General features: G+C 42.9%; 1 protein-coding gene across 2 annotated transcripts in view; it reads right to left on the bottom strand.

Moving 5' to 3' along the window:
• Window positions 1–22,953, bottom strand: part of LOC139378765 (TBC1 domain family member 22B-like) — a 194,812-nt gene that overhangs the window by 146,982 nt on the left and 24,877 nt on the right. For both annotated transcript variants that reach the window (XM_071121251.1, XM_071121252.1), the window contains exons 6-8: window positions 17,024–17,094; window positions 2,452–2,580; window positions 49–114 (exon numbers count right to left, since the gene is read on the bottom strand). In XM_071121251.1, the coding sequence (XP_070977352.1) occupies window positions 49–114; window positions 2,452–2,580; window positions 17,024–17,094 (266 nt within the window). The remainder of the gene's footprint in view (window positions 1–48; window positions 115–2,451; window positions 2,581–17,023; window positions 17,095–22,953) is intronic.

The following is a 22,953-nucleotide window of genomic DNA, read 5'->3' as shown; positions in this document are numbered from 1 at the left end:
GTCTAGGTGAGGCAGGGCAGTCAGTGTGTTCTGTATAGAAGGTCTCACCTCTTGGACAGAAGCTTGTTGAAAGAGAGGAATAAGGGGATTGGTTCTCGGGATGTCAATGTGAATCTGCAGAGAGGAGAGAGGAAACACAAAACAGAAGAGCAGCCGAGGTTATCATACGCCGTCACAGAGAGGGAAAAGAGAGGAGAGAGAGAGAGCTGGTTAGTGGATTCACTGGATCGAGGGTCCAGGGCATGTATTCACGACAGAGAACTGAAGAGACCTGGAGCTCCTAGGCTATATTTCTGAACTTGGTGGCGGGGTAGTGTGTCTCACAAGCTCTCCAAACCAAACCCTGTTTTCTCTACAGAACCACAGTGGGTCAGTGCAGGGCACAAGCAAATACACCATGTCATCACTTATGTGTGCAGGAGAGCTTCGTCAAACCAGAGAACCACCGTCAACCAGTTCAGAACTTGGAGCCTGCAAACAGACGGACAAACACAGACAGGGCAGACCAGACGGGAACCGGACCGGTGTCATTCTGGCGAGTGAGGGTTGGTCGGCAGCCCCTTTAACCAGTCTTACCTCTGTCACCATAGGCTGCAGCAATAGACACTCCCGGACTCATCCAGGGGATGTCTATACGAATCTGGTGGCGTGGAGAAAACAGTTAACACAAACACATTACACCCACACGCATACTCAGTCTTCACGCATACACACACGGACCGTGCACAACACACCCACACTAAGGAAATAAGTCAACACACTCAATTGATCAGATATCCAGTGGAGTTTTTCCCCAGCCCTAGATGAGGGGGGAAAAAAACAGCTGTTTTTCCACAAACAGTACATACCGCTAAACGCACAACAACATGAGACAATTCAACAGGAAACAGTACAGAAGTCTGACTGAAAATGAAAATATGAAAACTCTGACAGATTCGAACATGTCAACACTAAAAACTACTGTAGATGTGTGAGAGAGTGCCTGACAGTACCCTCCTGAGAGTGTGGGCGGGGAGTGCCTTTCTAGAAAGTTTTTCCTAGCCACCGTGCTTCTACATCTGCATTGCTTCCTCTTTGGGGCTGGGTTTCTATATAAGCACTTTGTGACATCCGCTGACGTAAAAAGGGCTTTATAAATACATTTCATTGATTGATTGATTGAAAGAGAAAGTTAGAGCAAGAGGGAAAGCTTGAGTGAGAGAGGGAGAGACAAGGAGAGAGATTCATGTACAAAAACAGAGAGACAGACAGACTACTGTAGGGAGATGAGAGGAGTTACAGAAGAGAGCGACTGGGGAACAGACTGTCACAGGAGGCTGACCGTCAGGTCAGGCAGACAGACAGACAGAGGTCTTGCAATGCCAATGTCAGGAAGTTGAGCGCTGACTTGGGAACAGCAGGGAGCCTGTGATCAGCCAGAAAACATCCTCTGCCACTGAGCACAGAACTGAGATCAGTGGAGAGAAGGACTCTCTCAAGACTCCCTGCTGAGACTACATTTCTACTCGGTTTACTGGAAGCCTAAAACTCTCATTTTAAAGTAAATATCAGTCATTTTCTTAAAGGCAAAGAGAGGACTTTTCTCTCTTCATCTTACTCTAGCGGGAAACGGGTGTATATCTCAGCATAGTAAATATTGACGCACCAAAGTAAATATCGACAATACACCTCATAGTAAATATCATGCGCGCATGCGGTGTGTATTACTATCCTCGTGGGTACCGGAAATCTCCAAAAGGATATTAAAACAAGGACAATTCCCCCTTCTTAGGGAAAAAGGTTATTTTAAGATTAGGGGTTAGGTTTAGTGTTATACAATTAGGGTTAGGGAAAATTGTACTTTGAATAGATTTTGTTTTCAAGGTAGTAAAACGTGTGTATGTGTGTGGGTCAGCAGAAGTGATTTCCCTGATAAACAGAGAGTGAGGGAGAGAGAGAGACTGACACCAAAGGTGGGAGGGAGGGGGGGAAGAGAGAATTTTGAGAGGGAGAGAGAGAGAGAGAGGGTCATTCTTGTCTAGCCTCCATAGTGGCACTGCTATGTGTGAGAAGAGAGCAGCATGGAAAACCACTTATCACCGTATAACTGGATCTGTAAAGCAGACTCGTGGCCGCCGACAGGCAGTGGCTTGGCTAGTCTGGGCTGCGGGGGAAAGAACACATCAGGGACAAAGGGAAGGGCCTGGTAAGAGGGCTTGGGGATTTACACCCACAAGACAGCCCATTCTAACTGTAGATGGCTGAGGAATTATATTTACCCACCACTGGAATGGATGAACTATGGAGGAGCTGAGCTTAGGACAGACAGACTGCTCTCAATATATGAGTGCATGGCTCAGCGGATATAGGAATACAGAAAGACATGGGGGAGGAGGAGAGAAAGAGAAAGAGGGACTGAGAAAGAGAGAGAGAATGTGACTGTGTGTGTGTGGTCATAGATAGCATCCTTACCTGTCTGTATGTGTCTTGGTGGTGCTCGTCATTGCGCGAGTCGTAGTACTGTTCTATGAAACCAAAGTATTCCTGTCTCTTCCTCTGTAGCGTGCTCTCTCTCCTCTCTGTGTTGGCAGGAAGGTAACCCTGGGAAGAGTACACCAGAACTGTTAGGATAGCATAGGGTCCTTCAAACTCAACACTGTACCGCGAAGCCAGTTCCACTCTTTTTAAAAATATTTTTCCCTTTATTACTTTCCCCTAGCCCCTCCCCTAATTGGAGTAAACTAAATGGACAACAGGATTCTATTTCCAGATTAAAAATACCATAAATATTTTACAGACACAGTATATCTTACATTACTTATCTTTTGTTTGTTTTTAGTCCCATCCTCCAGCTACCCTCAACCCCTCCCATCTATCTCTGAAAACCATCCAGTTTTGATTTCTATTTGCCATATACTGTGATGTGATGTTCAACAAAAGTTCTGAACCTTTCGATTCTCATAGTTTCTACAGATTGTAAATTAAATATAAATATTTTTGGTAAGAGTATTATTATATTATTGATCGATTGACTGACTTTTCAGATCACCCAGCAGTGCTATTTGCAGAGTTAACTCCAGGTAAATTCAATTCTTCAGCCATTCCTGGACCTGCGACCAAAAACAAGCTACATATGGATAGTACTAAAAAAATGATCTAATGATTCTGTCTCTACGCAGCTAAATCTGTAGAGCTGGGATGGCTGCATCTCCCCACATATATAACATTCTATTGGTTAAAAAAATGTTGTATAATAATTCAAATTGAAAAACTAAGTTTTCAATCTGGTTTTGTGTTTCTCTTTATGTACGGTAGTGTCTCTCTGATCATGATGTGTGTTTTGTCCTATATTTTGATTTGATTTTTAATCCCAGCCCCCGTCCCCGCAGGAGACCTTTTGCCTTTTGGTAGGCCGTCATTGTAAATAAGAATTTGTTCTTAACTGACATGCCTAGTTAAATAAAGGTCATATAAAAATAATAATAATACGTTTATAAACCATGTACCATGGAACCAGTCCATCGAAAATCTATATGGCACAGCTGCCAATTTTTTGGTCCTTAAATGAAGCTGGCATACTTTTTATTTATCTCAGTTTTCTTTAACCAATTTTGGTCTTTAATGCAGGGCCAACAGGTTCCTTACCATCTTCCCTCTTCCATTTTTGAAGTAATGCTGCAATTAGTTGGACGCAATTTTTGATAGAGCAGACATTTCCATATATTCTTGTTAGCTGCATGTGAGACATCGTTTACAAAAATTTGACTGTTTTGATCGATTCTTTTTAATCAGTTAGCATATTTGAGTTTAACAATAATATTTGTTGAAATAATTGTTCTGTCTTTTCTAGTGTAAAAAAACTGAAATTGCAACTTTCTATGGCTTGTTTAAAAATACAGATATTTTCAAATAACCGAAAGTGAGAGGTTGTAATATGAATAAAGGGGAAAAGGCCACACGGGGTGAGCCATTCTTACTAGTCTGCCAGGGATCCAGTTTGGATGCAAGTATAACTTTTGGATGACTGAAGCCTCTAAATGGTTTAATATTTAACAATGTCTGCCCTCCGAATTCATATTCATTATATAAACATGCCGGTTTATTTTGGTCTGGCTTGCAATTCCAAATAAAATTACATTTTTTGCTCATATAATTTAAAAAACAAGTTGTTAGGTATGGGCAGGGCCATAAGCTAATAGGTAAACTGGGATATGACTAAAGAGTTAAATCAGGGTGATTTTACCACAAAGAGACGGGTATTTCCGTTCCGTGGTAGCAATATCTTATCTATTTTTGCTAACTTTCTATTCAAAAGGCACTCGCACATCTGCGCTATCTTTGTTGCAGGTGCATGGTAACAATTGAATAACATGAGAAAAAATAAGAAACCTGCACACTGCTCTTGCTAGTATCACTGCCTTTTATTAAGCTTTATATATATCGGACATATCGGCCTCAAGGCCTTCGTCAGAGGTTAGAAAAAATATCTAGACCCTCTATTGTGGATTTCAATCAAAATCCAAATCAAAATTGTATTTGTCACATGCGCCGAATACAACCTTACAGCGAAATGCAAGCCCCTAACCAACAATGCAGTTAACACTAGTTTTCTTAAGAAAGTATTTACTAAAAATAAACTAAATCTAAAATAAATCAAATAAAAAAAATAACAATAATAGGAATATAGCCTCGCAACAATAAAATAACAGTAGCGAGGCTATATACAGGGGGTACCGGTACACAGTCAGAAAACAATCATCAGCGTACAAAGACACCTTTGTATTTAAGCCTTGGATTTCTAGCATCTTGATATTATTTTTTTAAATAGCTAATACTTCAATGGCAAAAAATAAATAAATATGCCGATAATGGACAACCTTCTTATATTTCTCGTTAGTTTAATACTTTCTGAGAAGTAGACAATATTTACTATTTTACATAACTTTAACCCATTGTATAAGAGATTCTCCAAAATGGAAAAATTCCAGGCATTTATATATAAATTCCAGTCGTACTTTACCAAAAGCTTTTTCATTGTCAGCTTCGAATACCAGGCTGGTTCCCTTGATTTTTCATTGTGTTCAATTGTTCCAGTACTTGTCTTATATTATCTCAAATCTATTGTCCATGTAAAAAAAAACTTCCTGATTGGGATGAATAACATCCGAAATTACCTTTTAAATTCTATGCGCCATGCAAATTTTTTGCATCACAACACAGATGTGTTGTATGGGAACTCCAATTTTTTTTATGGATTGGATCTTTATACAGTGCATTCAAAAGTATTCAGACCCCTGAACTTTTTACACATTCTGTTACAGCCTTATTCTAAAATGGATTAAGCACATTTTGTTAATCATCAATCTTCACACAGGATTCAACATTTTTGCAAATGTATTAAAAATGAAAAACAGAAATACTTTGTTTACATAAGTATTCAGACCCTTTGCTATGAGACTCGAAATTGAGCTCAGGTGCCTCCTGTTTCCATTGATCATCCTTGAGATGTTTCTACAACTTGATTGGAAAGGAGGATACCTAGTCAGTTGCTCAACTGAATGCATTCAACTGAAATGTATCTTCCGCATTTAACCCAACCCCTCTGAATCAGAGAGGTGGGGGGGGACTGCCTTAATCGACATCCACGTCATCGGCTCCTGGGGAACAGTGGGTTAACTGCCTTGCAGAATGAGATGTTTAGCTTGTCAGTTCGGTGATTCGATCCAGTAACCTTTTGGTTAATGCCCTAAGATTCCTATAAGCTAGGTTACCTGCTGCCCGAAAGGAGTCCACCGGTGGTAAATTCAATTGATTGGATATGATTTGGAAAGGCACACAACGGTCTAAGGTACCACAGTTGACAGTGTATGTGAGAGCAAAAACCAAGCCATGAAGTCGAAGGAATAGTCCGTAGAGCTCCGAGACAAGATTATGTTGAGGCACAGATCTAGGGAAGGGTAGCAAAAACATGTCTGCAGCATTGAAGGTCCCCAAGAACACAGTGGCCTCCATCATTCTTAAATGGAAGAGGTTTGGAACCACCAAGACTCATCCTTGAGATAGCCAAACAAGCTAAAAATATCAATTGGGGGAGAAGGTCCTTGGTCAGGGAGTTCTGATGGTCCTTGGTCAGGGAAATCTGATGATCACCCTGACAGAGCTCCAGAGTTCCTCTGCAGAGATGGGAGAACCTTCCAGAAGGACATCCATCTATGCAGCACTCCACCAATCAGGCTATTTATGGTAGAGTGGCCAGACGGAAGCCACAACAGCCCGCTTGGAATTTGCCAAAAGTCACCTAAAGGACTCTCAGACAATGAGAAACAAGATTCTCTGGCCTGAATGCCAAGCGTCACATCTGGAGGAAACTTGGCACCATCCCTACGGTGATGCATGGTGGTGGCAGCATCGTGTTGTTGGGATGTTTTTCAGCGGCAGAGACTGGGAGACTACTCAGGATTGTGGGAAAGATGAATGGAGCAAAGTACAGAGAGATCCTTGATGAAAACCTGCTCCAGAGCGCTTAGGGCCTCAGACTGGGGTGAAGATTCACCTTCCAACAGGACAATGACCCTAAGCACACTGCCAAGACAATGCAGGAGTGGCTTCGGGACAAGTCTCTGAATGTCCTTGAGTGGCCCAGCCAGAACCCGGACTTGAACCAGATCGAACATATCTGGAGAGATCTGAAAATAGCTGTGGAGTGACGCTCCCCATTCAATCTGACAGAGCTTGAGAGGATCTGCAGAGAAGAATGGGAGAAACTCCCCAATTACAGGTGTGCCAAACTTGTAGCGTCATACCTAAGAAGACCCGTGGCTGTAATCGCTGACACAAGTGCTTCTACAAAGTACTGAGTAAAGGGTCTGAATACTTACAGTATGTAAATGCAATATTTCAGTGTTTTAAGTTTAATACATTTCTAAAAAGCTGTTTTCGCTTTGTCATTATGGGGTATTATTCCTAGATTTATGAGGGGGGGGGAACAATTGAATCAATTTTAGAATAAGGCTGTAAGGTAACAAAATGTGGAAAAAGTCAGGGGATCTGAATACTTTCCAAATGCACTGTATTTACCACATGGGTCCTGTTACAGTACTAGTGAAATCAGACCTTGTTCAGTATCTGATTATCTACCATTTTTATAGGAGTGGTTAAAACATGCTAATAACGGTCCTCTGAGCACATCAAAAAATGTTTGATACCTTAGCTTGCCTTAACCGGTATGCAATCTAGCCCTGGAGTTTTCCCGGACTTCAAGGCCTTAATTGCATCAGGAAGTTCCTCCTCTGTAACTGGCACAACTCAGGCCCATACTCTACACAGACCGGTGCACCATAACCAATCAGAGCTGCAGTATCCCTATATGCAAATAGACCATTGACATATATGGATCTGTGCCATTCACTTTGCAATGGACTGTGTTTACAGCATGAGTGGTAGTGAATAGATGTGTTTGTTTTGCGATCAAACCAACAGCTGCATGTAGCCAGGTGTGTGCATTTGTTCATATTCTTTGCAAGTAAGTGAGTTATTAGCCCAGTTATAGCTCATTGCTAGTCAGCAATGGGGGAGTGGTTGCTTCCTACAAGAGCACAACAAGTGCATTTTTTGCCATCTTTGAAAAGCAAGTCAGGTAAAGAGCTTTTGTTCTGCAAGGGGCAGTGTTGTATTTTTAGACAGGCTTGAATAAGTTATGGCCAATAGGCAGCATAATTTGCCTGAATCTCCGTAATAATGGAATGAGAAAAACATTGCATTTTATGTTGTAAAGTGGTTTCTTGAATCAAACACAACATGTTCAGTCACCTCCTTGTCTGAAAGACAAGTGGATAAACAGGTTAATATCAATCCCTACAAATGTCTGATGGAATGTAGGCCTACATTGAACACCACACATTGGCTGCTACTGTAGGATGAAATACAGGACAGCTATTTCCATGTTAAAATTCTGTGATGCATTTTCTCCATAGTTTTTTATGCTAGGCCACTCTGATAGGCCCATATTATGATCAAATAGCCACAGTAGCCTACTTGGCCACTGTTATACCTGTAACTTAAAGCGGGTACAGTGTCAGTGTTCACAGTAAAAGTGTGCCAAAAGTCGCACAGAATTTTTACAACTTTCATGTTTGCACTAAAATGTGCTAAAAGCTCTGCAGTTGTGCATTTGATTTGACAATGTACTAGCTAGTTAGCTATCTATCTAGCTAAATGGTTAGATTCTTCCAAAATCAAGCTTCACTTGGTAACAGCAGAGAAACCCCTGCTCGATCAAGAGCCTTGTTGTCTTAGATTTGTTTTGTGCATGGCGAAAACTGTGAGTAACTTTTTTTAGTTGCTTGTTTACTTGTATGGTTTAGTTCAGAGACTGTAAAAAATGTTTGCAATGCACTCGTTAGCATTTAGTTGTCATTCTCTATTGATTTTTAAATGTACCTCTAACTGCTCACCTTTGGATTACAGCGCCTCAGTGAGGTTTAAAAACAGTTCCCTTTGTGTCCAGTGGCAGTATTACCCGATATCTCAGTATGGCACAAGGTCTGTGTGAAGGTATGACAATCTGGATACCACCCAAGCTAAAGCCTAATAACTAGACTGAATCAAACATACAGCTTTGAATCAATTCACTCTGAAAAAAAAACAGCCCACGCTAGGCATGCTAGCCTTGTGTGTGGTTGAGAATGACTTCTCACAAGCCCAGCTTACACACTAGTCTAGGCTAGACGCACACACACCCATGCATCCACACACATCGTGAGAACTACGTTAGGGATACAGTAACTTCCAACCACTTTAAATCTGCTAAATGGACTGCGCTCCAGTGGGCCTCACGCTGGGCAAATGTAGTGCACTACTAGGGATGAGGGTGCCATTTGGGACACAGCCTGTTAGAGCACTGTACTACTGACACACTTCCACTGCATGAGCAAATGTTTCAGTATGCCAGGAGAACTTGAAAAGGGAACTGTTCAGGTTGTTGGCCATATGAAGAGAATAATATCAACCCACATTCAATAACAGATGGGCAGAGATTAATGCAGAGAGGGTTAATGTCCTAACAGTGGCATAACATTGAACACACACACACTTCTCCCTCTCCTCCAGTGAGAATGTATCTAGCTACAGTATACACCATATGTCTGGGACAGAAAAGACAAGTCCTGGTGGTGTAGACTAGGCCTATAGTGATTCAGTAATTGATTGCCTGGAAATCTACAGCCCCAGAAAACCATTCATCTCTGGAGCAGTTGAGGCTTGTGCCCATTCTTCACTCCCACGGCCCAACAAAATGGCTCTAACAAGACGTATGTGTGCCAGGCAGCCCCCTGAGCACTGGCTGTAAGGGCCATTACCATATATCCATGTAATCACACTGACTCTATAATGTGCTGTAAAGGAAGGAGGTGAGGGTTGGTATTCTATTGTTGGTGACAGTGGAAGGTCAAGTATTTGAAGAGACTCGGAAGTATTATCCGAGTGCTACTGCTGTGAGATATGCAGTGCATAACTACGTTTGGTGGGGGTCAAATCCCTTTGAAAACTCCATTAAATCAGGATGCGAGTGGAAGTTTGATTCGTGAATCGAGAGAGGAGAAATGGGTTACTTTATTGATGGAACATGTTGGACTTTCCAGCAGTGGTTAAGTCAGAACATGAATAGGAGTCCTTCGAAAGTTGAAACCCCTCCGTGATACAGTACAAACACAGTTTGAGTGAGTCACACACGGGTTATAGTAATTTGGAGGTGGGCTGGCAGTATGTTTGCTGGATACAGTAGAGAGCACATCAAATATTAGAATTTTCTCCTCTTCACCTACAAAAATATATGTCAACAGTAATAAAATGTTGATCAGCGCGAGCTGTCAGTTCCAAACAGGTTCAGGAGGATTGCCTCTTCCTTTGGAGTCAGTACTGTCATAGTTGTGAGCAGATGTTCTCTACAGCCAGGCAGGCACACAAACCACAGTTAGGTAAATGAAAGTGTCATTCCTAAAATGAGGTGTCCTCCTGTCCAATTAAAAATCGACCCCTAATCCTACCGTGTAACCCCATTAGTGAAGATGGGAGAGGAGAGTGGTCAAATCCAAGCAAATCTTCATCAAACTTACTTTTCGAACTATAAAGTGTGAATTTGTGCTCTTTTTTTTATTTTGTGAGTGTTTGTACATAGCCTTGTAGGTGTTATTTTTGGAGAGGATGTTGTGAGAATATTAGAGGCTGTGAGATGAGCTGGAGCACCTTGCTGTCTCCCCAGCTGCTGCCAGACTTTACATAATAAAGGGAAGAGAACGTTTCCTCCACCAAGGTTAATGGAGGGTGAACTGAGGGTCAACAAGGGAGAACACACACACACAGCCGAGGGAGGCACTGCACTTTATCAAGGTTTTTATAGGCCTGTAAATGTCTCCTACAGCATGCTGCAGTCTTTAAAACTACACAGTAAGAAACACAGGCAGAGGGAGCTGCTTGGGGGGGTTTATGGTTGTGTTCGGTATCTGTGCCAAGGGTTGGAACTGGTTTCGAGAACAGAACCGAATAATTCAAGGGTGCCAATATATTTGACTACATCTGTTCTTGTGAAAATTAGAAGAATCAATAGCCAGGCCCTTGTGAAAGTTTTGGAAGAGGAGAGAGTAAAACTATGAGGTGCTGACAGTCAATAGGCTACTGTATTACAGCTGGCCAGCCGAGAAACATCTAAAGATCCCTTTAACTTGCTGGTGATTCCTTTCACCACTAATCGCTCTGTGAATCCATGGGCTGGCACCTGACACAAACAACCTGTTCTCCCACCGCTCTCCCTCAGAAAAAAAGAAGCCTATGGAATCAATTTAGGGATTAAATGAAATCTTTATTTTCTAGTGAGAACTGACAAACAAAAAAAAATGTCTACTTAGTAGAGTGCTGGGGAGGGTTGCTCAAGTCTGAACAGTATGTGTGTGTGCGCAGTAGGTTGTGAGAAGTCAGCAGGATGAAGAGAATTGATTTTGCAGGAAAACAATAGCGCCTCAAACGGTGACGGCAGCCCCCTCTGCTCCCACAGAGGCCTGACGAGTCATCGCTCTAGTTTAAAGATGATTCCCTGCTGTTTTAATTCTTATGTCAAAATCACAGATACACAAACACAGGACTAGATGCAGAAAGACACAGAAGAAGGATACCAAGAACACAGACAGAAACGCACATACCAACCCTCACCACACAGGGGGTTCAATAGCGTGCATCGATGTGGAGTGATTGAGTGGAGCTCGAGCTCTGGGTCTGAGTCAGGATGACAGATGAGCGAGCAGATGAAGGTGAGACAGGTGAACTAGATATGGCTGTGTGTGTGTGTGTGTGCCAGTGTTTTCTGTGCAGTAATTTAATTGTGGCACAGCGCGTAGAACGCCACCCTACCTCAAAATCAGTTTATTTGGAGTGATTTTATTTATTTTCTTTACATTTTTAGTTGAGTGGCAACCAGGGAAAGTGTTGGGGGATAAAATGGTGATGGTTTCTGTGAGAAGTACAGGCAGTGGGCATGATAGCCCAGGTGGCGGGTTTCCAAGTTAATGTAGGCCTACCTGTTAGGTTAAATTCACTGTGTTTATGCAATTTTTTGGGGGACATAGCATCCTATTTATGAATTTTAACTAGTTAAAATATTAAATTTCAGATCTAGCTAATGATTAGCCCAATAGGGTAAATGCAAATAGGCAACCCCATGCTTCAGCTTATTTATTTATAGCCACTATGCTGCATCAGTTGTGCTACAGATGATAATGCTTATTGCTAATAGCATACCTGATAATATGGACCATGTTGTACCAAATAATTTTCTCAATATGTTAGGCTCATTTCTGGAGGTGGAAATTATATTTCAGATGGTGCCAGTACAATTTTATTTTCATTCGGTTTGGAGTAGTCCTTTTTAAAAAGCCACCTGAACTGAGCTTCTCAGTCTTTCTACATAAAAATCAGAGGTGTTTGTCCCTCACCAGAGACCGTTCAGAGACACGGGCCGTGATAGCACCTTTCTATCACCTGCTGTCTCCCCTGTCCTTCATTGGCACCTCCATCATCAGTGTGCCAGTCTCAACATGGCAAACACTGAGGCACCAGGGCTTCCTGTAGCCTGAAATGGGACATAGTCCTGGCCTGAGGGGAGAAGTACTCAATGGCATGGTGCCTCTCGCCCACCCAAGCAAGACACTAAATGACTCAAAAATGGTATGTATCTAAATGGTCATAAAGTTATGTTTGTACTAGAGTTAAGCTGGTTATATCTGCTACTTTTCTGGTTTAGTGGCACTGAGTTATTTTGAGTGCAGAGATATGATTTTCTATATACAGTTTCTACATGGGTCATTGCATATGAAAATCAACTAATAAAAAAAATGGCTTAGGAAAAAGGCCCTCGATTTGATATAGAATGACCCATAGGCCTATATGCTACAGCTAACATGCTGTGCTGACTATGGGGTCTACACTAGGCTATATATCACATCTGGCCTTGCAGCCACATCAATACCACAAAGCCAGTTAGCTGCTACTTTACCAGCACTTAACATTTAACAATTCCGCTCCATTAGGAAAGTGTACACATTGCCACGGGCGGCTTAGCCATTCTTATCACCGAAAATCCACTTAATTGACTCCCTCCAGGCACTGGATCGCAAGTGGACGATTCTTCTTTAAAAAGCTTCTTATTCATTATTCCAGAAACACTTATTATTTTTCACAGAGCCGGAAGCTGAAGTTCTCTCTGTGTCTTATGGTACAGACAGACAGAGACGAGTCTCAACATAACTGTTGCGTATAGAGATATCACCCAGGGAGAGGTAGAATGACGAGAATATAAAAAGGGCTCATTCACTATTTTCTTACCTTATAATTACCTCCGTTTCCTAATAATGATTGAGACAGTTATGTATAATTTGTGCAGTCAGGTGATAAAATGCAACTGGGGGGGGGGGGGGATAGTATGGGTGGTGATGCAGCATTAAAATGTATTAACAACCTAGAATGCCTGATTGTCTCTTTCAGAGGAGGTAATACAGCTAGCACTAACCAGCCTCTGGAAAGGAATAAATTGAATATCCACGGCACGGTCGGGAGCAGAGAAGGTCACAGGGGACGCGCCGAGAGTGAAGTTTTATTATGTGGCTCCAAGTTTATGGAATAGCGGTAGAGGGTGGAGAATAGATTCTCAGAGCCTCTCCTGTCTATCGCAGACCGCATCTTGACAGAGAGGATTTAAAGGTCAGGGGAGTGTTCAGATATCCCAGGATCCTTCGGGGGAGGATAGGGATGGCATGTTGCAGGGATTAGGCATCTCTTTCTGTCTCCTCCCTTTCCATTTTTTTTCAAACCACAAACACTTGCATCTCTCGTGTGTCTGTTGTGCAGTATAGGCCTATATTAAAAATTTGGTGGGACAAGGCTGGGGGTCTAAGGGAACCTATCAAATATCCCAGAAACCCAATCCGTTGAGAGCTAACAGCACAACCTGATATTGGATTGGGATATTGATAACTAATCTGAATCTGATAGCCATATTGTATCGATGTGCCACCATCATCAGAAAAATAATAGGTGATTCGTTTAGAGGCAAAGCACAGATAGAGTGCAATGTACTGTAACCCCATTACTTCCCTAAAGTTTCCAATACACACCATGTCCTATCCTGCTAAGCATTCAAAATGTAATGAGTACTTTTGGGTATCAGGGAAAATGTATGGAGTAAAAAGTACATTATTTTCTGTAAGAATGTGTTGAAGTAAAAGTAAAAATTGTGAAAAATAGTAAAGTACAGACACCCCAAAAAAGAACTTATGTAGTACTTTAAAGTATTTTTACTAAAGTACTTTACACCACTGCATCTCAGCCCCTCAGACCGAACTGGGGACCTCTGACACTAATTTGTGTTGACAACAAAAATCTTTGCCATTCCCCTAGGCAATTTAATGAGCTATTGTCGGTGGGACATTAACTACACACAGCAATTAATGTGAAAGTCACACCACTCAAAGTAATGCTCCACACACTGAAGTGATCACCAGACTGAAGTCACTCACTAGTTGGGTCACTGTAAACTGCAACAATAGCTTAATGAGTAAACATTCGGTATCGTGAATACATTATTTGTGCCTGGCAATTAATTTCTAAATGGAGGTAAAGAGCGTTATTAATCTCCATGAATCACAGGGAGAGAGAAAGAGAGACAGACAAAGAGAGAGCGCACCCGAGAGAGAGAGTAGAGAGCATGCGAGAGAGACAGAAGAGAGACATAGAAGAGAGACAGAAGAGAGCATGCGAGACAGAAAGACAGAGAGCGAGACAGCGCGTGAGAGAGCAAGAGAGAGCGAGACAGCGCATGAGAGAGCAAGAGAGAGGAGTGAGTGAGCGAGACAGAGAGCGTGCGCCAGAGAGAGTGAGAGCGAGCGCCGGAGAGAGTGAGAGCGAGCGCCGGAGAGAGTGAGAGCGAGCGCCGGAGAGAGTGAGAGCGAGCGCCGGAGAGAGTGAGAGCGAGCGCCGGAGAGAGTGAGAGCGAGCGCCAGAGAGAGTGAGAGCGAGCGCCAGAGAGAGTGAGAGCGAGCGCCAAAGAGAGTGAGAGCGAGCGCCGGAGAGAATGAGAGCGAGCGCCGGAGAGAGTGAGAGAGCGAGCGCCGGAGAGAGTGAGAGCGAGCGCCAGAAAGAGTGAGAGCGAGCGCCAGAGAGAGTGAGAGCGAGCGCCAGAGAGAGTGAGAGCGAGCGCCAGAGAGAGTGAGAGCGAGCGCTGGAGAGTGAGAGCGAGCGCCAGAGAGAGTGAGAGCGAGCGCCAGAGAGAGTGAGAGCGAGCGCCAGAGAGAGTGAGAGCGAGCGCCAGAGAGAGTGAGAGCGAGCGCCAGAGAGAGAGTGAGAGCGAGCGCCAGAGAGAGAGTGAGAGCGAGCGCCAGAGAGAGTGAGAGCGAGCGCCAGAGAGAGTGAGAGCGAGCACCAGAGAGAGCGAGCGAGGGCCAGAGAGAGCGAGCGAGGGCCAGAGAGAGCGAGCGAGGGCCAGAGAGAGCGAGCGAGGGCCAGAGAGAGCGCCTGGGAGAAAACTGACAAGATGGTTTTAGGGTGTTTTCACACATGGTGCCTTTCAGACCATTTTTGTTAACAAAATGAATGGTCCCTTTCAGACAATTTGTGAACACTCCAAAGGAACTCAAAAGAGCCTCTGAATGTGAACACAAAGCTCCACACGTTCTCTCGTCATTATTCTCGACTCGGCTACTGCAACACCGTTTCCCCTGCCATAATCCCTCACATTGGTGCCACAAAAGAGAGACGATGATGTACAGGTTCACAGAAGAAACGTGTGTCGTTTTTGAAAATTGATTAGCGATTGTCATGAATGCACAGAAATTCCAAAATGTGTGTGGAGTTTTGTACTGACACAATGTTCAGATAATTATTTTGCAATATGTTATCTATAGAGCTTCATAAGCTGTTTATTTGATTGTGAGGCTTGAATAGTGTGAGAAGAGAACATATTTGGTGACAATCACAACATATGGTACAAAATCAATGCAGGCTCTTAAAGGGGCAGTAGCCTACATTTGGTGTTACATTTTCAATTAGAGCATTATGTAATTAAGCAATAATACGAGGCCACAACAGCCACCAGAGCCATGGTAAAAATATCATAACACATGGACTCGAGTGTAGAATTGCTTTTATACAACAGGTTACTAGCATTAAAAAGCAAGATTCTTTCCCAAACCATAAATTGTTCAACAAAATGTGATGCTATATTCACTAACGCTAGTTCTCCAAGTGCAATTTTAAGCATTCTCTGGTCATTAGCTCTATTCATACTGACTGCCATGTAAAGCAAAGTCACCCGAGAGCTGGTTGACATTCCAGAACTTTGCAGGTTGCTATGGCAAAAAAAGGGTTGATATGGAGGCTCCTCCCCCCCATTGCTAGCTGGCCAACTACACAGCTAACACAATCACTTTAGACTGAAGCAGGAAAGATAGCAAAGTAGCTGCATTTCATTTCAATAGTTCTTTTATTGACATTTCTTTGTATATATCCATAAAAACTATGCAGATTCCATGATTTCGACTGGCTGAGAAAAGGTGTCTGTCTGTCTCATCCAGACTCCCAACAGGTTCATTATTATAGCACAGTGAAGATCGAATTTCAATATTGCAAATGTCTAGATGCTTTTTACAGTGGAGATAAAGTTTAGAAGTTGCACGGCTAGGCAGATGAGAAAGTGGATCTGTAAAAGTAGTAGTGCGTTGCTAGGTAACAACGTAAACAATGGCACTTTTTATGAATGTGGCCATGTGCATGTTGCTTTGTATATCATGGGCAGGATAGGCTCTAACAATGGGAATTCCAAACCATCTGTAGTAACTAAGCAATAATACATGAGATGCCATGTGTTATGCCAATTGTATCATAGCTGTGATGTGGTCATAACCACAAGGGAAAGATCAATAAATTGGACTGAGAGAGTTTTTTTGGGGGGGGGAGGCACATATTGTCCTCTTTAATGTGAACTCTGGGGTAAAACTTTGAAAGAGGACTCAACTCTTTTGCCAGTTCACTTCACCTATTTTGTGGACCGAGTCCTCTTAGCATTCACATTGTTATGTTAAGGAATCAAGATCATTTTCCAACATTCACTCTGGGTTTTTACAAAGTGCTGAACAAGCCATTTAATCAGAATGTGCTATCGGGCAGCTAGATATACCTACTTACATTTTGGAAGCTAATAGATTGCGTTTAGTTAAAATATGAGACATAATAATTGTAATCAGAAGATACTATTAACATGTACATTTGATTAGACACCCTAGGTAGGCTAAGCCCCCCCCCCTCTCGAGATGGTCTCAGTTCGGTTCGCATCGGGGGCTCTTCTCTTTTGAGGGGTCTGAGTTCTTTATGAGTGTTCAAACTACACACAGAAAATTGACAGAGTTCACAAAAATTGTCTGAGAGGGATCAAGGGTGAAAACACCCTTAAAGACGACTGAGAACATTCTTTTAAAAGAGGACTGTGTGTGAAAACACCCTTACTTACCGATAGGAGCTTCCACGTGATTGGACGAACCTGGCGAGGAATTCCAGACCAGCTCAACTTTCGTAATTCCTCTGAAAGGGGAACAGGCAGAGAATTACATTATGACACTTTCAAAGAATATACAAGACCACTGAGATTCTTTGCCTGAAGAAAGCAAAAGAAAAGAGAATAATTAAATAAACACAATGAACACGTCAACAATTCCATATTCCACTACTAAGCCTTAGGATACAGATAAGCCTACAGCATCAGCCTAATGCATTTATCATGTTTGCTTCGGGGGGAAACATATTTCCTGGAAAGACAGCGACACGCATATTTACTGTACAGCCTATTTCCCCCAAATATTCAGAATTCCCAACACCTACAGAGATCATGATGCCAGAAAATGAACCCAAAACATATGGTCGCTCTAGAGGAAAACATATTTCCTTGAAAGACAGCTAGCATGCAGATTTCTGAATTGCTGTATATTTTTCCCACATTCCCTGATATCCAACACATACAGGCAACGGGGTGCCAGGAAATGAATTCCAAACCCAAAGCTTCTCCTCACTGTCTCTGACTTCCATAACATTAGAATTTGATGGGTTTAAAGAGGTTTCCCACCACATTGTCAGGAGGCCGGGGTCTGGGGCCCACGAGCGTTAATGTGAATAAATCTCACAGAGAGGTGCAAATTGGACTTTTAAATTGGGAAAGATGAGCTCCCTCTGGGTCTATAAAACCACCCAAAAAATTGTTTATGCTGGATTCTTCACATAGGTTGCAAATTGGGACACAGCCAATGTAGTGCACTTTTGACCAGGGCCCATTAGTGCACTGGTCTAAAGCAGTGTACTACTGTATATAGGAAATGGGGTGTCATTTGGGATGGATGCAGCCATGGTTTAACGCTGGATACTTTCACAATATGTCCACTGCATACTTCAAACTCTGAGAGAGTGGACAGTGCTAAATTGGGCATAAAAACACCCCTATTTGAAGAGGAAAGGTCTTTATTTCCATTTCCTGTTGACAACATGGACACCTATGCTGGCTACTCTACCCATTGACTACTGTAGATATGATGAGTATTATCATAACAAAAAGACTGATTGAGGAAACTGGCTGAGTACCTAGCAGAGGAACATTTACATATTCAAAACAGGACAATCAGAAATGAGCTAGATAGCGTTCCTATCACAAAATAAAAGTATGACATTGATTGGGGACTTGCTAGCTGAATAGTTTTGCTTTGTACATAACTTTATAGTTCTATGGTTTGTGCACTACTCTACAGAAACCTAAAGAAATATGACCATGAACAATTTCTCTTCACTTGATGAGAGTCCTTGAACATACATGCATATAGCAGTGAATGCACATGAGGTACAACAATTGTTTGCATTAGTCTGTGCACTAAACTATAGGAACCTTTAGATAGAGATATGACATTGAACCATCTCTCAACTCAGAGAGCCCCTGTATATATATATATATATAGAGAGAGAGAGAGATATGGAGATCCTATTGAATTGCAGTGAATTCTCAGTATTGCTATAGTTTGCAACTAGATTCAGCTGTGAGAAGATTTTTGTTGGAGTGGATGGAACATAATTAAAATAATTTACGCTCTGCAAATTGAACACAACTAAACCTAAAAATAGATTTTATTTTAAAATAATAATTTCATAGCTTGCTTATATATACTTGAGAATACTTGATTTCCTAAACTAAACAAATTTTGGGCTGAATTACTGGCTGGACGGTAAAGCTAAATCAAATCTAAATAAAATCACTGGCGGTACGGTTTTGCTAGCGGGCCAACTGTTGCCGACCCCTGCCCTATACAGTACCCTACTTTTAGCCAGAGCCCTATTAGCCATGGTAAAAAGTAGTGCACTATAAAATGGAATACTAGGATGCCATTTGGGACGCACACAAGACCTTCACCGGTGTCATTCAGCCATAATTCACAAATGGCCATGCATCGAGCATCGCTTCAGCCTAACTAAAGTTTAGGACTGTATCATTAACATTCCGCTTGCCTATTCCAATCCAAATTCAACAAGAATCTCTTCAGTGTAATTGCATATTGTGCATTGTTTCACTCGTGTTAGGAGAGCGGGGGAAACTGATTTGAGTGTAAATGAGATGACACCGGCAGGCAAAACACCGCTTCCTCTTCCCCTCCCCCACACCACCTCCCCATCCATCCATCCCTCCCACTCTACCTCCCTCCATGTAAAAACAGAAGCATCCCCGACTTAGGCCTAACCTCAACTCTTGTTCAGAACGCTGGCATGAAATTGGTACAACACAGCAGACATATTGATTAGTTCCAAATTACTTTGCCCGGCAGTTCTAAAACAAACGCAATAGAGTGTTGTGTTACTGACAGATATTGCAATGGGAAATGTTGGCATGTTCTAAACAGGAAAGGCCTTGATTAGTCCATTGGCTAAATCAAGCATCCACTTATACAATTACTAATACGTTGTATAGCCTATCACTAATGCTTTGTACACCATTAAGCTAAACAACATTCTGAGCATGTTCGTTTTTCATTTATTTATCCTTTTATTTATTATTTTCATTCCCATTGAGATTCAAAACCATTTTCAAGGCCTCCTGAGTGGCGCAGAGATCTAAGGCACTGCATCGCAGTGCTAGCTGTGCCACTAGAGATTCTGGGTTCGAGTCCAAGCTCTGTCGCAGCTGACCGGGAGACCCATGAGACAGTGCACAATTGGCCCAGCGCCATCTAGGTAAGGGGAGGGTTTGGCCGGCAGGGATGTCCTTGTCCCTTCCGCGCACTAGCGACTCCTGTGGCGGGCATTGTGCAGTGCATGCTGACACGCCAGGCGTACGGTGTTTCCTCCGACACATTGGTGTGGCTGGCTTCCGGGTTAAGTGGGCATTGGTTGGGTTGTGTTTCAGAAGACGCACAGCTCTCGACCTTCGCCTCTCCCGAGTCCATAAAGGAGTTGCAGCGATGAGACAAGACTAACTACCAACTGGATACCACTAAATTGGAGAGAAAACTGGGTAAAAAAATTAAATCAAAAAAAGATAACATTTTTCAGAAGGGAGCAAGAAATCAAGCATTTATTAGATATACACCATATAAAATCAACAACACAGTGACAGTAGGCATAGGATAAAGGCTTGCCTATAGGACATAGCAATTGATCCATATTTCCTCTCTGTATCTCCAGGGTCTCGACTGACATACATAGATTCTATAGTGAATCACAGCCCACAGAACACTATGGCCGCGTCCCAATAATCTCGCCTTCCTCCTGAAGTGTGCAATCGTAACTGACATTTACCTCACGGTGGGGAGAGAGAGTCGTACACAGCCTTATACATTTTCTCTCCTCGGCGTCGATGATCTCCAAAGACAACAGTTCTCATGGCCATACGTGCAAGGCTTCAGTGTTTGGGAGGGCTGGAGGCCAGACATTTACCTGGCACCAGCTGGCCATCAGTGTGAGAGCATCTGCCTGCTGCAGCCACACATCACAGGAGGAATATCACCGAACATGACGGAACACACCCTCTGTGCTCGCTGCATTTTAAAACACTACTCGAAACTGACAAAGGTGGCCGCAGCTGGAAAAATCCAAACTGGGAAAATCTCAAATTACATTCTGTTCACGCATAGGGATTAGGTCAAAAGTACTGCACTACATGGGTCCCCTCTGATTGAAAGAAGTGCACTAACAGTTGAAAATGAGTGCACTATAAAAGGTTATAGAATGTTATTTAAGATGCGGTCTGCATGTCCCTTTAACATCCTCTCCCTAGCTGACTCAGTCAGATAACTGATGAGGAAATTCCATCCGGAGCTCCTGCTACATGGGGAAGGAAACAACACGACCTTGCTCAGTTTCCTTGAGCCAGGTCTTAAAATTGCAAATGCTGTTTCATTACTGGCCGGAGCTGTCTTGTTTCTCAGAAAACAGGGCTTTTTCAAGAATGTTCATTAGAATAAAATAGCAAAGCCTGAAGCACTAGATGAACAAGGTCCCTGGGGACGTGGAACAAGGTCTCTGGGGACGTGGAACAAGGTCCCTGGGGACGTGGAACAAGGTCCCTGGGGACGTGGAACAAGGTCCCTGGGGACGTGGAACAAGGTCCCTGGGGACGTGGAACAAGGTCCCTGGGGACGTGGAACAAGGTCCCTGGGGACGTGGAACAAGGTCCCTGGGGACGTGGAACAAGGTCCCTGGGGACGTGAAACAAGGTCCCTGGGGACGTGAAACAAGGTCCCTGGGGACGTGAAACAAGGTCCCTGGGGACGTGAAACAAGGTCTTTGGGGACGTGGACCCAGAGCTAAATCAAATCAGAAGTCTCAGAGCCCTGTGTGAGATTATAAGGGGAAAGCACAGTGTGAAGCACGTCAGTCAGCATTGTGATGGTGTCTGAGCTATGAGGCTAATCTAAGAGAAACAGAGGAAAGGCGTATCCTGGACAGGGTGATACAGGCCAAGTCAAATTAAAATGCCAGCACAGACTACGAATGACAAATAGAATATACTGTAGGCCTATTTATTCTAAAGAGGGGGGGGGGGGGGGGGTGACTCAGTCAGGCTACGAACCCTGGAATCACAAACACAGATAGTTAAGACATGGAAAATGTGTAGAATTGCAGGAAATAACCTTTAAAAACAGCAATACTCTGCCCCATGCAAAATGTGTAAAATTGGTTGGAAATTAGCTTTAAAACTGCAAAACACAACAACAGAAAAAGAGAAAAAAAGGGGGGGGGGGGTGTAGAATTGCAGAATAAAATGAGTTTTAAAACAACCACCACTGGCCATGCCCCCCCCACTAACATTTCCACCGCTGCTGAAAAATCCTAGGGGAAACACTATGTTATGTCATAGACTCTCTCTCTCCCTGAGACCACTTCCTATCCTATCCCAGTCCTTAGACTAGAGTTAATGGTTTATTCATGAGCTCACACTGGACAGGTCTTGGCTACAGTACAGTTTCACTTGTGGCCACGCCGGTACTTTGTAACATCGTGTACCTCCCGTTTAAGCATTGTGACAACTGTATCCCTATGGGTGAAGTTGAATTAATGGATGCTAAATACCTTAAAAATATGGCCATGTTTATAATGTACTGTACAATCCCAACAGATTGTGTTGTTTCATTCTCCAGCTGGAGAGTCAAGTGCTTGGATTTGAGTCCAAATCATGTGTGTGTGCGTGAAGAAGAGGAATATAATAAAATATATAGAAAAGGCAAGACAGGCCATTTATCAGGAAAGATGAGAGCTGTCAGTCTGTGTGCTGACTGAGTGAGGTAGTCAGTTGGGAAGCCGGAGCCATGCACGATTCAAACACTACTCAGACGGAGAGGGGGCAATGGGGCGGACAGACAGCCAAGAGGTCCTCACACACAGCTCACATTCACAGACTCACACACAACCAAAAAGCGTAGAAAACACCCATCAATAAGCAAACACCTCACTCAACTTCTTCTGACTGACTCCCCTGTTGCCACAAATCCACTACAGCCCCCCATTTTCAACAAATACCAAAACATAGCCCTCTCTTGAATAAAAGCATGTCAACAACACAAAACAAACACTTACTTAATAAAGTGATACGCTATAATATCAGACAGCGACAGCAGATCCCGTAGGCCTATTTCTATCACGGCCGACAACAACCCAATAAAGAAACATCCCCAGCAACATCCCGATACACTCCGATGTAGGCCTGTGTAGGCCTGTAAAACTAAAGGTGGACAGGCTACAATCTCAGTGGCAGGCAGATCCCCTTTTCTTCAAACGCAGGGGCCCAAGACAACATCCCCAGCAGATAAACTAGGGCCTATCTCCACATCATCACTATCATGGCTAACAGGGATGTCATCCGGCCTGACGCATTTATGCAGCGCTGTAAAAGTTTTAGCTGATGCTCTAAACCTT

This window comes from Oncorhynchus clarkii, chromosome 21, assembly GCF_045791955.1.
Source record: "Oncorhynchus clarkii lewisi isolate Uvic-CL-2024 chromosome 21, UVic_Ocla_1.0, whole genome shotgun sequence".
NCBI classification, from domain to species: domain Eukaryota; kingdom Metazoa; phylum Chordata; class Actinopteri; order Salmoniformes; family Salmonidae; genus Oncorhynchus; species Oncorhynchus clarkii.
This window is presented reverse-complemented; position numbering and strand designations above follow the sequence as displayed.